At 39.8% G+C, this 17,163-nt stretch overlaps 1 protein-coding gene across 3 annotated transcripts in view; it reads right to left on the reverse strand.

Moving 5' to 3' along the window:
* Window positions 1–17,163, reverse strand: part of MYO3B (myosin IIIB) — a 173,407-nt gene that overhangs the window by 42,244 nt on the left and 114,000 nt on the right. For 2 of the 3 annotated variants that reach the window (XM_026046103.1, XM_026046238.1), the window contains 3 exons: window positions 16,770–16,932; window positions 15,956–16,036; window positions 7,157–7,277 (listed from right to left, as the gene is read on the reverse strand). In XM_026046103.1, the coding sequence (XP_025901888.1) occupies window positions 7,157–7,277; window positions 15,956–16,036; window positions 16,770–16,932 (365 nt within the window). Of the gene's footprint in view, window positions 1–2,197; window positions 2,253–7,156; window positions 7,278–15,955; window positions 16,037–16,769; window positions 16,933–17,163 lie in introns of those variants that run through there. The other variant, XM_026046167.1, reaches the window with a different exon arrangement.

The following is a 17,163-nucleotide window of genomic DNA, read 5'->3' on the forward strand; positions in this document are numbered from 1 at the left end:
ATGGACTGACTCATAATCTAAATTTTCAGTGATCAGATTTTGGATGTGTATCTAAATGTTCAGCTTGAACTAATCTTTATCTAGTATAAAGAATCTAAAATTCAGTATGATTTTGCCAGGACTTTAATGGGGACAGAGCACCGTTCAAATATTTCAAGTATAAAGGCAATATTCAGCAGTTTGCCTTCCATGCGCCCGAAGTTAACGTAAATTAGCTTCTGGAATTAAGATCTTGAATCTGTCAGGGCCCCTCAAGGTACCGTGTTGCTGGCTAGAAAAGCCGTTAGTTAGGCCGCATTTGGCACAACACACAGACTGCTGGAGACTCCTCCAACAGAACGAGTTGTTGCTGCCACAAATTTGTACTTCATCATTACTGGCTGTCATTCACAAACACACGACAGACATTTCTGACTTTCTGCCTGACAAATTCCAGAACACAGAACCCTTGGGGCAGCCCGGGAGCGCGTCAGTAACGCAGAGTAGCGACCACTGTCACTGGCTTCCTACATGGCTTGCTGTGATCCTCACCTTCTTTACCTATGGATAATTGCAGCGGCACGTAGGGCAAATCCTGTCTGCTGCCAAACTCTCTGTGACTTTTACTGGGTCCAGCCAGTGCTCCAAGAACATTGGAGAGGAGAGGGGAAAATGTGGCCTCTGAAGTACTAGGCTCTTCTTATGATATGTTAAAATTAACTGTAATGAAATGAAGGGGGAATTCTTGCTCCAGAAAATGCTAAAGGAGTTTGTTCTGTCCATACACACAATGGCATAAACTCAAGAGAGAGCTTTTGTTCTTGTCTGAGCAGAAGACAACCAAGAGATATGAGAGCCACTGTTTCAAGAAGAAAAAAAAAAAAAATCTAATTAATAGAAACTGCCAGTTATTCAAATTTTTTATCAGCAATTGGGAATTCACTGCCATGAGCCATGAACAGATCAGGAAAAATCCTAGGCTGGAGCTTCAGAAAGATCAGGGCCTACCTTGTCCTTTCCTCAAGGCCGTCATCGTGGCCCTGGTGGAGGGAATACACTCACTTCCTTAAATCTGAATGTCATGAAGTGATATCCCTTAGTAACAGATTCTTCATAAATACCTACTGAGCAATACTTATGGTTACCATAAAATAAGAGGTATATTCTGAAATACAGAATTTCTGAATGATATCGTCCTTGCAAAATGCATAGTACCTTCCCCACACCTCCAAACTGCAGTGAATCTGAGCTGCTGAAAAGGGTCTAGGAAGAGTCCTGAGGATTCCTCCTGAGCAGCTCTGTGCTAATTGGGAATTTAGAACTTAGCAAGGAAAAAAAAAAGCAAGGAAAAAAAAAGCTCTTTCCATGCTTATCCAGAAAAAAAAAAAAAAAAAAAAAAAAAAACCCCAAACACCTAGAAAGTCTGAACACTCTGTTAGATCTCTAAGCTACTTTCCAAGGTATGCTGCAAGCAGAACTCCTGCAAAGTTTTCCTGCCTTTAGTCTCTAAGTTCAATCCGATCAGAAAATGATCTGTATTCACACTTTCCCCTCTTCCATTATCCCAGAAATTACTAAAAGTGCTGTTAAGATTAAGGATGCTGCAGCATTAATTTTATTTGAGAGTAGTAGCTTAGATAATAACAAGAAAAAAGGAAGACTACAGGATTCACAAGAAAACATTCAAGGTCAAGTAGCACCGTAATTCAACCAGGAACTGAAATACAACTATTGCATTTTGAACTACTATGAAACCTACTATGAAATTACTTGAATTCACAGGTTTTCTTAGAAAAGTTTGCCTCTTACATACACATACAGAGAAATGACCACTTGCGAATCTTTCTGGAAGAATCATTGAAATATCTGTCTGGAAGAATGACAGAAAGAGCACTCTGTATAAAAACTGGCCTCTTAGATGTCAAATTGGGAACACTGCTGAAAACATGACATCAAATACAGATGACAGAAATTAAGCTCTGAACTCTTCTAAAAACCTGTCTGGAATTGTACCTGGCCTAAGAAAAAGAGATCGTTAATTAAACAGTAGCAACTGCAATGTAATTAGGAGGGCAGCAAAGCGGTAGCTGGTCGATATAAGCCAAGCAAGGATTGTGGCTAATATTTTCAAACTTGTCTTCTGATGACTTCCAAAAATTTATCTTTTTCACTTGAGTAGAAAAGCAGCATCTAAGACAGGAAGACAAGACCCAGGGAGCACATCCACCTTGGGAAGGATGTAGGAGATGCAGGTTCATGCAACTGGTTTCTGTCTGGCAAAAAAAGCAATTTGCTGCTGAATGTTCAGCTTTCGAGCTGTAGCAATTCAGTCTTCATTTTTGGACTGTCTATAAGTCATTGAATTAGGAAGGAAGTGATTACACTTCCGTGTAATGTATAGAATCCAGGCACCAAAACAGCAGCATAAAACTAGTAGAATAATTTTCACTGATGAAAAAAAGAAAAAAGTAACTGTGTTTTTGGGTGACTTGGACCATTATATATGTAAGCTTCATCAGAAGTAGATGGAATTTTGACTTTTGTTATCTAAAGGTTTTTGAAAATGTTACGAACAATTCATTTTTGCAAAAATAATTTGTTTCTGAACAGAATAAACCTTTAAGTCTTCAAGTGTGGGAAGAAGAAAAAAGTTCAAATGGAAAAGGAAGAGAGAAATTATTACAAAAGAAAACTCCCTAAAATTTTATTGCCATTTAAACTCTTGTAAGTCATGAGTAATTAGAGTAGTTAGCAGTTGATAGGACAGCAGAATCAGACCCAACATGTTGCACTGCATGTCACCAAAATTGCTGACCTCTTACTTCCATCACAAGCAATACAGTTGTAGTTAAGAAAGTGAAGCAATTAAAGGAAAGCAGAATATTTTATACCAGCTTTTGCTGTGGGAAGAAATTAAAATTCCTATCCAAAGACTTGTTTTACAAGAAATCACAGTGCAGTCTGACAGACACTGAAATTATCCAAGGAGAAAACTATGAAGCAATTTGTGGAAGGCATAAGCAGTAAATCACCAGGACCTGATGGTATTTCTCTGAAGGCTCTCAAAAAAAAATAAGTTTAAAATGTGGAGATGCTGCTCTTCCAAGCAGCTATCCACAGAGAATGACAGCACACTAATGTGGTGATTTTTTTTCTTTTCCTTTTAAACAAAAGAATTTGAGAAATATTTTGTTTCTGACTGAGCAGAACATTACTTTAACAAGAGGCAAACTGCAGATCAGGTCAAAGAAAGCACAGTAGAAGATACAAGAATTGTTACATGGAGCAGTTTAATTTACATCAAGTCAGCTTTTGAGTTGATTTGTGCTCATGTGACTAGTTTCTGAAATGTATATTCTCTCTGCACTTAATGACATATGGGACATCATGTCAATATGCTAATCTACCAGGGTCTATGTGAGTGAAAACAAACTGTGTGCTGCCTCACTGGCCTCTCTGTGCTGGAGAACACAGCTTTGCATCCTACCAGGATGATTCCCAACATTTCCCCTTGGGTGCTTTTCCTTTCCTGAGTTCCTGCTGACCTCTGAACTTTAGCAACTTCTCAAAGGGAGGCCCCACATCTCCCTTGCTGCAGCCTGTATCACCAGTCTGTTCACATCAGCCTGGGTAGCTCTCAGGAAGGGGCAGTCAGGGTGATGAGGTCTTGATAAAACTGGCCACATAACTAGAGAAGGTCTCACACTGGCAGACCCTACAGGTGTTCCCAGCAAAATTGTCTGTGGTTCCTGCAATGGCTGCTGCTGATCCCAACGCAACCATGTCCGTCACCTGAGGTCCTGCCTCCAGGCACAGCAGCAGTGCTGCTCCACGCGAGGCTCACACCAGGAGAGCCCCGCTACAGCTCCTAATTCTCCACACAGACACATGGACGTCTCCTGGTGCTGAGGTGCCACAAAGACACCGCAGTTCAATGAGCCCTGGGCCATGGACACAGGTCTAGCCCCTACACTGTGATATTCAGCAGCCAGCCAGCGAGCTGGTCACTCTGTGCCGCTCAGGCCTGCGGATTCCCCTAAGTGGCTGCTGGTGTCTGGAAGGGGGTTGGCAGACGTCACACGCGCAGATCAGTTTCTGGCAGGAGCCCAGTCACAGTAACAGTCCCCCAAGTGTACGGTTATTCCCCTGACCCAGTTTGGACAGAAGGGGTCAGGGGCAACTCCACCATTCTATGGAACTGAATGAAAAAACAGTGTTTCAAGGAGACAAAGCTGCTTTTCTACTAATGGTCATGTTATTTTCCATACTTATTTATATTCCTAATATAGATATTTGCTAATTCTTAATATGTAATTAGATACTTGTATCTTGTATGAAGCTACTGAGCTTCATACGAGAAAGATTTCTACATTTGAGCACAGTTAATACTTGTTTTCAAATTAGGCATACAAATGCAGGAAATATTTAATATGCAATAATAATCACAAATGTGTGCATTTCATTAGCATTTTATGTAATTTATTAGGTTGAGTTTGCTCATATTCTGCATTCACTAACTGAAGAGTGTGGACTAAGTGTAGAAATTCAATTTCCTTGAGGGAATTTATTTTTTTTTAAGTACCTATCCCCATGTCCATTTCTTCTTAATTAATTAAATTCATTAATTAGTAAAACCGAGTACTTTATGTATATTATAATATTGGATTTTTTAACATGTTTTAGAAAAAGCAGCAGGTTGTCATACATTTATATGCATAAATAATGTATTCCTGTGTATACAACAAAGCAGGTCTCTATATGATTTTGCTTTCTGACTCTGAGTACTTCTCAGCTCATTTTTCATTCTCCAAAGCCGTCAGAAAGAACAGAATAGAGCAGCAAAGAGAGTATTTTATTATTATACAAGTTAATTCAAGGGTATGTGAAGTCACAGTGAGGCTGCCTTCTCTAGGGAAAAATTACAAGCTACTGTGTTAAACATCTGCCCTATTTTTTCTCAGCCTTCCTTTTTCCTACAAGTTTCCTGCAGGACTGAACAGTCAAGTGCTTCAAACACAGCAGCCCAGTAGCGCTGCACGTAAAGGGAGGCTTCACTTAAGGGAAGTTACTGCACTCGGTGCTAAGATTCTGAGCATCACCTGTGAAAGGCTGGACATTTTCAAGTCCTACTGACATCAGTGGAACCTGAGGTCATTTTTGGAAAATGTACAGGATTGGCAAATATTCTACAATGTATTTTTGTCTTAAACCTTAGAATGGCCATTGGTAATAACAGTTTAACAACTCTAGACAAAAAAGGTTATAAATTTAATTGTCTATCTTAATGACTGCAACAATCAGGTCTATGGAAAGGGCCAATGTATTTTACACAAACACCTGCAGACCAGAAATTTAAAGACATTTAGACATTGGTTTCAGAGGAAGTTTGGTGCCTGGGTATCTTTTAACATCTGTACCTTTGTGTTCCATAGAGAGTAAATTTGCCTGAACAGCTACTGATCCATAAAATGTTCAAGAGCCTCATGGGATATAGAGATATGCAAACTGGTCTTAATCCAGAAAAATACATCTATCTGGAAAGCAACAAGGGATTCCAAAAACTGCCTAATGCAAAAAAGATGGAAACGATGCCTGGTTATGCACAAAAATTAGACAAAATTTTAAAGAGCCTCTGTGTTTCTAAACAAGTCTGTGTGAAAGCTCTATAACAATAAAAAGAAGGTAAAATGCCTGTTTACATTGTAAATAATCACAATTTGGGATATCAAACAGGACTGATAAGAGACAGTCCTGCTTTCAACACCCACTGCAGGCTGCAGAACAGACTACCTTGCCATCACAGTTCTAAAATGATCACAAAATACACCCGTCCCCAGCCTCCCCATCCCAAAGCCCAAGTATTTAGGGAACAGGAGGAGCTGCGTGAACATGGAAGGAATCATAACCTGGACAAGGTACTGCCCCAGTGAGCAGTAAGGCAACCCAAAGACAGAGTTGGGATGGTGAATTGCAATGTGCTCATTCCTTTCCCTGAGTATTAATACAAAGAATTTTTTTTTTTTTTTTAAGTCCCTATTTGAATCTTTTTCTTGCTGAAACCAGATGTGCAGGAGAGATTATGGAGCATTATTAGCCTGGAAAGATGCAGGTGGCTACAGAGTCCCATAAGAACACACCAGAGCATTTAGTAGGTGCTATTCAGCCGAACCAAAGGAAGCATGGAAGTTAACATATCTAAATGTTCACTGGAGAAGGCAAAAATACCATTTTTGAGGGGGAAAAAAACACTTAATTTTTTTTTTCCAAGTTATTAAAAAAAAAATCTCTTTTCAAAAAAATAAATGCACCTAGTTGCCATCAAATCAGTCATTGATTTTCTCAGAAAACTCAGGGATGTAACAGGACCTACATTTATATGATATATGGAAAGCATTTAAAATCTCAGAAATAAGAACTGCAATAGGTATTGAGAAGTGTGTTTGCCCATCCCACTGAAGGAGACATCTCATAACTCTTAGTCACTTGTTAAGCAAAGGCAGGGATCCATCTAGCAAAATCAGCCACTTCTGCTGGGAGAACACTCGGCAAGACAGACTTTGACAGCAGCGAAAGCTGTACAAGTTCCCTCTCAAAGGAAAGGTCAGGGGGACATTTGGCTGAAGCGATCCCCTTGATAAAGGAGGATAAAATATCTTTCCTCTACAAGGAGGCTGGTATTGCTATTAAGGTTTACGATATTTCTGGGATTTTTTGTCAGTGACTTGTCCACCTGCTTTTTACAGATTTTTTTCTTTTTTTTTTCTCTATCTCGTTGCTGGTCTGCATGGAGCTTTACAGACATAAAAGGATAACTTCATGTGCTTGAGAATTTAGTAAAATGCACTGCAGGCAATTCTGAAACACTGAGCACCTGCAATTCTGCCTGCAGTCAGGATTGCTCTGGGTGCTTCTGAGAAGTGTATATGAACAGACAGTGACCCAGGAAAACACAGGACAGCAAACAGCTCTAATTCTGCTAACTGGGAGAATATCCAGATCACTAAATCAGTGAAGGAACTGACTCAGACACAGGACTCATATTCAAAAAATGCTGAAGTTTCCAAAGAAATGGCTGAATCACCATAAAATGCCTGCTCATTTCAGTGTGGCCATTTCAGATTTCTTACGGCTTTGAAAATGGAATTTTAGATAATGGGCAGCATAGGATTCAACTCACCAATGCTCTTCACAGTCAAAATCAGAAGCAGAGCAGCTGCTCGTGTGTTGAGGATCTGCTACACAACCAGGCCTGTTTTTCAATCTTGTGCAGTTTTTACGAACAACGTATCTCCTGAAAGCTAAAAAAACACAGTTATAAATCAAAGTGCAACTCTCCAGAATCCAAAGCACAGACTGACAACTGGCTCTGCAGTCCAGAGTGCCTTCAAACTGTGACTGCATCAGTGAAGAGAAGGAGCATGTAGCACCTCATGGGAGCAGGTCTAATGCTTGCCATGTCTGCAGTAGCTGGAAATTACACAGGACCTTATTTTATTCTCACTGGTACAGAAAGCACCAGCCCCAGCCAAGGCAGGGAAAAGGGGCCTTGAAATGAGAACATACCTAATTTAAATAGGAATTCATCTTAGAATGTATTAAAATACCTAGCAGAAAAATGTTTCCAACACTGTTCAAGCACAACTCCCATGATTTAAGTCAGAAGTTTATACAATGCTCAGTTTTATCTGCTTTGCTGTAGAGGTGGGGAAGCTGGGGGAGGAAGATTCAAGAACAATTGCAAAAAAATCATAATGTCTTCTCCTATTTTTCAATTAGCTGTAACTATAATGGAATATTCAAAATGTCTCATATAAATGCTTCAAAAAAAAAAAAATAGAACATGGATTAGAATTTATACCATTCATTAAAAAAAAAAGAGAGCAGAATGAAGTAGCCACTACAAATACCAAATGAAGCAGGAAGTGTGCAGTGAAATGAAATGATGAATAAAAAGGCAATGAATAATATTTTGAAAAAAACTACATTTTTTATTTCCATGTAATGTTTTTGGATTTGGGTACCTAACTAACTAAGTACTTTTAGACTTTTATCTGACTGATATTGTCTGAAATCCTGGCACTGTGAGCAGTTGGTAATAAACCCCATCATGACTCACACATATCACAGATAATGATACACGTTACACTTTGGAAAGGCTTCAGAAAGTATTGCAAGGTTTTTGCAAGGCTCAGAGGGGATATGATTAATATGTATAAGTTCAGGAAGGAAGAATGCAGGGAGGAAGGGGACAAGCTGTTTTCACTGGTGGCCAGCGATAGGACGAGGGGTAATGGCCACAAGCTGAAGCATAAGAAGTTCCGTCTCCAGGTGAGGAGCAACTTCTTTACTGTTAGGGTGACAGAGCAGTGGAACAGGCTGCCCAGGGGGGTTGTGGAGTCTCCTACTCTGGAGGTCTTCAAAACCCGCCTGGATGCCACCCTGTGCCACATGCTCTAGGTGTGCCTGCTTGAGCAGGAAGGTTGGACTAGATGATCTGTAGAGGTCCCTTCCAACCTTAAATATTCTGTGAATCTGTGAATCTGTAATTTTTCAGTGGTTTGTATCAAACACTATCCTAAGCAAAACCTTGATGAAAGGACAGAAAGGCTTCAATGGCAAAGAATAGATATGGTAGCAATAGCACAGTCTAAACGTACAACAAGAAGTTGCTGAACAAGAAGTCTGACAACAATAAGGGAGAGGAGCTGTTAGTTCAACAGCAATGCAACTGAGACACAGTGAGACAGTATATCAAAGAAAAATGGAGATAATATGAGGAAACATTATGACTTCGAAGAAAAAAATCACTGTCCAGAAAAAGTTTATGTGCACATCACACAGACAGAGCCAGTTTGGGGACTGCTCACGCTGAGGAAGAGGAAGAGAGCCCTCTCACTCAGAACCTTGGGTTCACTGACACCAATGGGATGGGGGACCAGCACAGGAGTGTGGTTGAGGGCAATCCCACGTAGGATGTGAGACAAGACAACACAGATTACATGGGGAGAGCAGGAGGGAGAATAAACTGGGTGACAGAGAAGCTCATCAGAAGATTATGAAGTTTTCCCTGTGTCTCATGACTTCAATTTTATGAAAACATCCTGTTTAAATGGAATTCCCTATGGAAGTAGGCATTACCTAACAGACGAGACTAAAGTCCCTATAGAATCGCAGTTTCTCAATTATTATCAATCTACAGAATAATTCATGAATTTTCTTTTTATGTCATTTAACTACTCTTCCAAATTTGGCTTCTCATTCAAGTTTTTGCTTAATATAAAGATGATGTAAGAAATTAAGCTACCCTGATCAGTACTTCCTTAGAAAAGGGTTGTTATTGATCTCCTTTCTATTTTAATTCCCATATGGTGTTTAATGCCTTCTTTTCAGCCATAACCTCTGCAAAAGTCTGTGTAGTTGTGCTAAAAAAAAAAAAAAAAAAGGACTTTTTTTAACAGTCCAAGCAGTGACAATGCAATGCATGAACATAATCTTGGCATTTCAGTGCTACTGAAATTTCTAGAGCAAAAATTGCCTACAAATTCTCACTCACGTGATATAACCCTTCACTTTACAGAAGGCATGACAGAAGCTGGACCTGCTGAGGTGTTGTACTGAACACAGAGCGCAGGTATCAGGAGGCCGAGGAACTTTCTGCCCTTAATAATCAGAGTGGAAAAGCCTGCCTGCCTGCCTGGCAGAGAGGAGGCAAACGCTCACTTGCCTTGTGCGATCAGCCTTCCAATCCTTAACTATCCCCTACTGACCAGACAAGCAGCCTACTCGGATATTGGCAGCAAAGACAGCTGGCCAGCAGCCAGATCTCTGCAGCTGAAACCTGCTGAGGATCTGTGCACTATTGCAAAGATAAAGAAGCACTGAAATAAATGAATTATTTGAACATCAACTTTCTTCTTAAAAATTTCTTGCCACTCATCAACGCTTTCAGTGCGTTTGTGATATCTATTATGATTTTTTTTTCCCTCAGAAACTTAAATATTGGCAATATATTACATTTGTCTTCCTCTAACTCAGTACATATAACCCATTTCACGTACATATAACCTGATTTCACGGAGTTTTTCACACTGTCTGTTCTTTCCACCAGTAATTTCAAAATCTTCACAATCCGGTTTCAAACATTCTTCTAGAACACCTTGAATCTGCCAGGTAACGGCTGTATTTTTCCTACCTTGTCTTTAACTCATGGGATAACTGAAGCAGCAGGATAAACAAACATGTCTCAAAAGCCTCATGCAGCAGGACTGCATCCTTTCAGCATTTATTAGGTGGATCTACAATGTTTCAAAAGAAATGCATATGCAGAGAATTCTACTGGGGGCGCTGGGAGGCCGGGAAGCTGCTCCATCACAGCAATTTGCATTACTGACTGGTGCTGGTTTTGACACTAAGCACTTGGCTCAAAGAGTGTGAAATTAGCAGACTCATGTTGCTAGTGCTCCGTGAACAATCACTGCATCATTGAAGAAGAACGATTACCAGCTGTCACCTCATTTTCACCTTATGCATTCTATACTGCAAACATACAGCAACAGTATCTTTAATGCTGATCTTTATAGCTAATGATGAGAGGATCTGAACTTGGGAAAAGCAAACGAGAACTGAAGTGAATTCTAGCACTCTTATTATTGGTCACTTGGTGCTAAATATCATATGTGCCACAATTCAGGACATGAATCTTTAGTTCTTATACTGACTGCTTCTCACACAAAATGAGTTTTCCATCAGCTTCAGCAGGTAACAAACAAAGAATATATCTACTGGGAAGATTTTGAAGTGCAGTGTTTTTCAGGTAAGAATCTATAATCTAAGGTCTAATTACTAAGGCACATACATGCCACACGAGGCTGCACAATTGCAGTTAGCAAAAGTCCAGGCATTTTTCCTCTGATTCCCACAGGAACTATATGGTGGCAGAGTGAATTGTGAAGCACAGAGTAGAAAGATCAAAGCTAAACAATTACAGGTATATATGTAAGTACCTAGAAAGGAGAGGAATAAGTATTTTAAAACAGCTAAAGGAATAATTGTTAGTCATAGAAGATCACATTAAATAGAAATCTGCCACAAAGACAAACATTTAAAACTATAATACCACGTAAAACAACATGTAGCAACTTGGAAATGAAAGCTCGTACTTTGTGGAGGAGAAGGTGTTGTAAGAGCATGGTAGTTTGCAATCAAAAATTTCAACCCTGTTTTTTTCACAAAGAGCATGGGACTTTCTCAAGCTGCCCAGTTAAATGAGCATTGGGCAGCTTAACTACCAATAAGAGGGAGGATTTAGAGCCCATTGATAAGATCCTTTGCTCCATGCCAAATTAATTCAAATGAATGGTACAAGGGATAGAAAGCCGTATCCTTTACGAGGGTCCCATGAACATCTCCCCTCTTTCACCTGGGAAGGTATGACATTTCGTAGCAGACAAAACAAACTGTGCCCCCTTGGTTAAAGTCAACCAAAGCTGTGCAGCCTGCATGCACACACAAAAAAGTTTGATTTGACCTCAATGTGAGATCAAAATAACATGAGTCAGCTGTAATTAAGAGAAACATATACATCTCTTCAGTGGTTCTTATATTGAAAATGTTGTTTAAAAAGAATAAAATGAACAAAATAATAAAGTAAAACCAGACTTGTTACTTAGTGTTTGTTACTTCCTGGAAAATTCTAATAAAAAGATTTTCTCTTTTGGATGAAATGCTTAGAAGTTCTGGGGACATTCTCCTCATGTAATTCATAGGTCTATACAACTGTATTAGCTGAATATATGCACACACACAGACATACATACTCATATAAATATACAGGAAAATATAGTTTTCAAGAAACACCTCCCTGTCTGCCATTGATGTCAGCATTAAATCTTGAATGGGCAGAAGAAACAGCACTTTACAAAGGGAGGCCTCCTCTGGTTTCTCCCTGAACATCCACCACTTTTTATTAAAAGAAAGAGCCCAAATCTTGGGTTCTTCATAAAGAATTTTCCAATACAATGTGACATATGGTGAGTGTGCGAGCACGTGTTGGAGGAGGAGACGGTGGCTCAATGGATTAGTCATTTGCCTTTCACCTCTGGAAGCAGAGTTAAACTCAGTCCTAGACCGAGTTGCACAGTATATTCCAGATGGCTAAAGCGGGCCTAATTAAAATGAATTCAGTGATGTCACCTCGCATCTAAGTGAATCGCATGCACCACTCATTTGGCATTTTGGCACTGTCAGCTCACAAACGGAATAGACAGACCAAAGTCCTTCCTTAAGTCTTTGGGGAGAAAAGTCACTCTACATGGAGATGCACGCTCTCATAACAAGAAAATGTATTCTTATAACTGTACTTTATCTTTAAAAAGAATCTAATTAATACATTATCCTAATACAAAGAAATATTAAATGAGACTTGCATGTGAGGTAAATCAGTGTAGCGACATTTCAGCCAGATGATTCAGTGGATATACCCTGATTTAAACCAGCTGTGAATCTGCAACATAACTTGAAAAATTATTTTAACAAAATCTTTTTCTTTTATGTAGACTTTAAAAATATACATTTATATACACAAAAGCTAATTGTAAGAAAATACAGTGCAAAGTATCACTATCTCAAATACACAAAATCATTCTTCACAATGTAAGTAAAGTAAAAAAAATCCTCCTAAGTAAAAAGTTATCACCTAACTTTCACAGTTTGGGAAACTGTCTTGAAGATGTGGGTAGGATCTTGTATACCCTGAAGATTTTATCCAGGAGTCTAGGAATATCTGTGTGTCTGAGAACTTGTAATGTTGATATGAAGAAGTAGGGTAGCTTTGTTTTCCCCCACCTAATTTAAATTCACAAACATTTTGTTTTCTAGCAAGGGTACTTTCTCCCATCTAAAATAAGGACTTATTTTCATTTAATATTATACACTTAGGAAATGTATCCTCATGTATACTATGAAGTGTTTTTTTTTTTTTTTTTTTGTAAGTTTGTTTTCTCTTCCAACATTTCATCAATGGATAGTGAACTGCTGGGCCCACAGAGATCTCCAGACCTCCAGCTCATGTATTTGAAAGGCATCTGTTTATTTTTAAAATGCAAATGCAGCTACCTCAAAGACTGACTTGCAAGAAATGAACAATCTGAACAAGTCAAGAGGTTTCCAATCAGGAGCTGTATTCCCCCTTTATATCAGGCTATGATCACTCACTGTCAAAACCACTTAAACAATATCCTGGAATCTGAATGAAGTCCCCCCACAATTAAAATGAGCAGGATAATCCTGCAAGAATTATTCAGGCAAATCATTTTTCACACAGTTTAAAGTAATGATAAGGTCATTTACAAAAGAAATCAGCGCCTTTGAAATGCTGACTTGTAGACAGAGCACTGCCTGGAGGAGGGCCATAGATAACAGTGAAGACTGGCCTCCTAACACTACTCTTGCAGTCCTTGGAACTGATTCTGATGAAGAGAAGGCCCAATAAGGTTAATACCCCTACTTTGATCTCTGTCAAAGCGTACCAGCAAGAATTAATTTACATTTCAGATGAAAAAGGTTGACAGCATGAAAAGGCATCTTGTTTCTGGTATGTGAATGTGCTGTAATAGATCGGGAATTCTGAAAGGAAGTTCTGAGGAAGCTAAAGGGATAAGCCGAGCGGCTGCTTTTATTGGGAAAGAGATGAAAGGAAAACAAATTTCAATATGCGCTGTTCTGTAGAAACATGTAAGCCAAATGCTTCCTAAATTTCAAGGCCTGCTTTCTTTGGGGGGAAGAAGGCGGGGGGCAGGAGAAGGAGGAGGGAAAATAGAGGGAAGTACATCTATTTTAGTTAGATGGTTCTGCTAATGTCCGGGTGACAATCGATTTATTTCACTGCCTGTTCATTAAAAAAAAAAAAAAAAAAAAAAAAAGAGGGTGGTGATCATAGTCCTTCTTATTGAAAAGCTGCCTTTAATGACACACTTATCTTAGAAGATGTGAAAGGAGGAGAGAGATTTAGGCTTGCATTTGTCTCCCTCCTGTCACTAGACACTTGGGCAGTGCAACATAAACAACAGAAGGATTGATCAGAAAGACTGATAGACTATTTTAAAACCCAGAAAATGTCATTATTTGCAAACATGAGCTTTTTTAAAAAACAAAAATAACTTGCGTTTAAAAAGAAAAAAAAAAGAACACAGAATGATTGACATGTAAAAAAGGGCAAATGTGCTCAAAAAGAATGTTCAACTCGAAAGTCAATTCAAAAATAGACAACTCAAAATATAAATTTATAAAGGCTAGGGATAACACGTGCTGAGGATTACTATTATTCCCACTATTACTACTGCTATTGCACCTCGGCTAAGGCGGCGCGGAAGGAGGCGGAGCAGCCGGCCTGATGAACACAACCCCACAACCCTGGGCCAGGGGCAGCTCCGCTCAGGTGCCTGCGGGCAGGGGGAGGCTCTCGCGGCCGCAGCTCCGCAGACTCAGGGCCGCGGCCCGTGCGGCTGCCCTGCCGGCCGCTCCCGCTGCCTCTGCTCTCCGGGCGCACGCGGCGGCATGCACGGAGCAACGCGGCTCCCGAGCCCTCGCATGGCTGCAAACCTCAGAATACTCCAGCTGCTTTCTTGAAGTTACTAATGCAAATGGTTGTGCAAGAGGCCAAGTGTTTCACTTCCTACTGCAAAGGCACTGTAAAAGTGAGAAACTGCAGTTCAGGCACGGCCAATTGTAAATGTAACAAATACTGCAGAAAATAACAGTACCTTACAGGACATTGAGAGTCCTGCCTGAAGAGCTGCAATCTGTGCCATCTTGAAAACAACAGCAGGTAACACCGCAAGGGAGGGGAAGAGGAGGAGAACATGTTCATGCCATCTTTAGTGCTTGTTTTAATGGTTAAAAAAGTACTTTTGTTCACAACTGTTCTCTGTTTAAGAGTATTATGCATTTGATCCGAGAACTACAGTTTATGGTTATACAGGACAGTATGCAAACAGAGCTATAAATCACTATTTAATTCTAATGGTAGTTTGTTCCTATCCATACCAGATTGGTGGTATTCAGCTTTCTTTCTGATTAAAGTCACAGTGATGCTCAGTTTCAGAGTAGCAGATTTAGATAAAAGAAAAAAAAAAATGCTGGATTTACAGTAAATGGCTTGAGAACAGTATAAAGGGAAAGAATATGCAGAACAGATCCTTCCTAACTTTCATATGATATAATACAGAAAAGGCAGCAATAAAGCTCATGGAATTACAGACCAGGCAAATGGAAGGATAATGGTGGTACCGTGGTTGATCAGTGCACACATTTGCTCATTTCTAACCTGCTGCAGAAGTCTGTCACCTGAAGCTGGACAGAGAAGGTCCACTAGGCTGGACCGTGTACAGGCTGCTTCATGCAGGCAGCGTGTGAAACCAGCACTGAGTTCACAGCACCACTTCTTGGATTTCTGTGCCATATGGTACCCTGCTCTTTACTAGACATCTACACAACCCTGTGGGCCTGTTTCTCCAATCATCTCTTTAAAGTTTGCTCAAACTCACATTGATAAGGCTACATAGGAGTCTGGCAGAAAGTCAGAGGAATGGCCAGAGCTGGCAAACTCAGAAAGCCATTGAAACGAAAACTTCGCAACTTCCCAGGATCAGGGCTCAACATAGAGAAATATATGCCCAGTGCCTTCCATCCACGCTTTTAGTCAAATAAATCCTCATACCAGCTCTACACATACCTACTCAGAATCGTAGAGAATCAGCTCAAGAGTATTTAATCAGCAGGCCTTCCTTTCAGAGAGACTCTTATAAGTAACTCACAAGTGCCGGATACCTGACACTGGTATCATCTGATCCCGAACACCAAATGATCAGAAGCACCACTTTTGTTTGGAGTGTATATATTTCTCTTGGCTACAAACATTGACATATGAAATCACTCACAGCAAAATAGGTGTTGGCAAATGAAATAATGTTTTAATTACCTGCTTGAATATGTATAGCAGCATCAGTTCTTCTGTTCCTTATTTCCCTGTACTTCCTGCGAGCTTCATATCCTCTCCAGGCTAAAAATACAAAACCATGTGCTGGAAATTACATTTATTTAAGGAAGTGCTACAGAGTCAGCGATGTGCTGCAACTTTCATCCCTCCTTCCGTAGCCACTCCACTCCCCCCCTCACAGTACCTCTTGCTCACCCACCCACATGTTGAACTCCAGGTTCACAACTACAGCGTTCACAGTCCCACAACTTCAAACACTGCATCACTCGTCCAAATTTTAATTGTCAGCATCTGCTCATTGGTGTCGTAATCCAAAAGGCAAAGGTGCACGATCACTGGACACCCATGGGCAGTACAAGAACTACCCTCCTCACACATCTCCCTCAAATTCCTTATATCGATAAGGAAGTCTGCTATGTTAGTGCTGATCAGCCTCTCAGGCCCACCCAGTGATTTACATTATCTCACGTTCTGGTAAACATGAGGAAGTGGGGAAGGAGGCCGGGGGGGATGGGGGGTGGAGAAGGGGGAATGTGCTGCGTGCTAGTGTAGGAACACCTAAAATACATCCATTTTGTGCACAGGCATTACATCTAAAATATTAAATAAATACATTACCCCTTACTAAGTTAACACCTTAGAAGTAAATCTACAATATTTACATCAATTAGCTGAAAAGTACCTCTAGTTACTTTGATTTCATAATAAATTAAGGCAAATGAATGAATAATGTACATGTAATTTAACAACTTGGAATGCCAAGACAGACAGTGAAATATGAAATGTGAATATTTACCTGACTGTATGGTAACAGCACTATTTTCTCTTTTCTCTTTCACTTTCTTGTACCTCCTTGCTCCAAGCCATCCCTTGACATAGGCTTGCATTAATACAACTCGACCTATAACTTCTCGCAGGAACAAATTTAACTGCTCTATATGGTAATACTTTAGAAAAACCTGAAATGGGACAATAAATTCAGTATTACATGCAGGTGATAGCATAACCTCTTATATATTGCTATTTGGTTAGTCTCAATTCAAACTCCTTTATGCCGCTGTTGTTGGGGAAAAAAAAGTTGCAGATAATTTTAGCAATTCTGCGAATCTTGATTTCAGTCTGCTTGTGGAATTTCATTATTCCACTGATTATAATATCCCTTTGTAAAAAAGAGGCCACATATTTACCCC

Source organism: Nothoprocta perdicaria, unplaced genomic scaffold (assembly GCF_003342845.1).
Source record: "Nothoprocta perdicaria isolate Ctin4 unplaced genomic scaffold, notPer1 scaffold_0, whole genome shotgun sequence".
NCBI classification, from domain to species: Eukaryota; Metazoa; Chordata; class Aves; order Tinamiformes; family Tinamidae; genus Nothoprocta; species Nothoprocta perdicaria.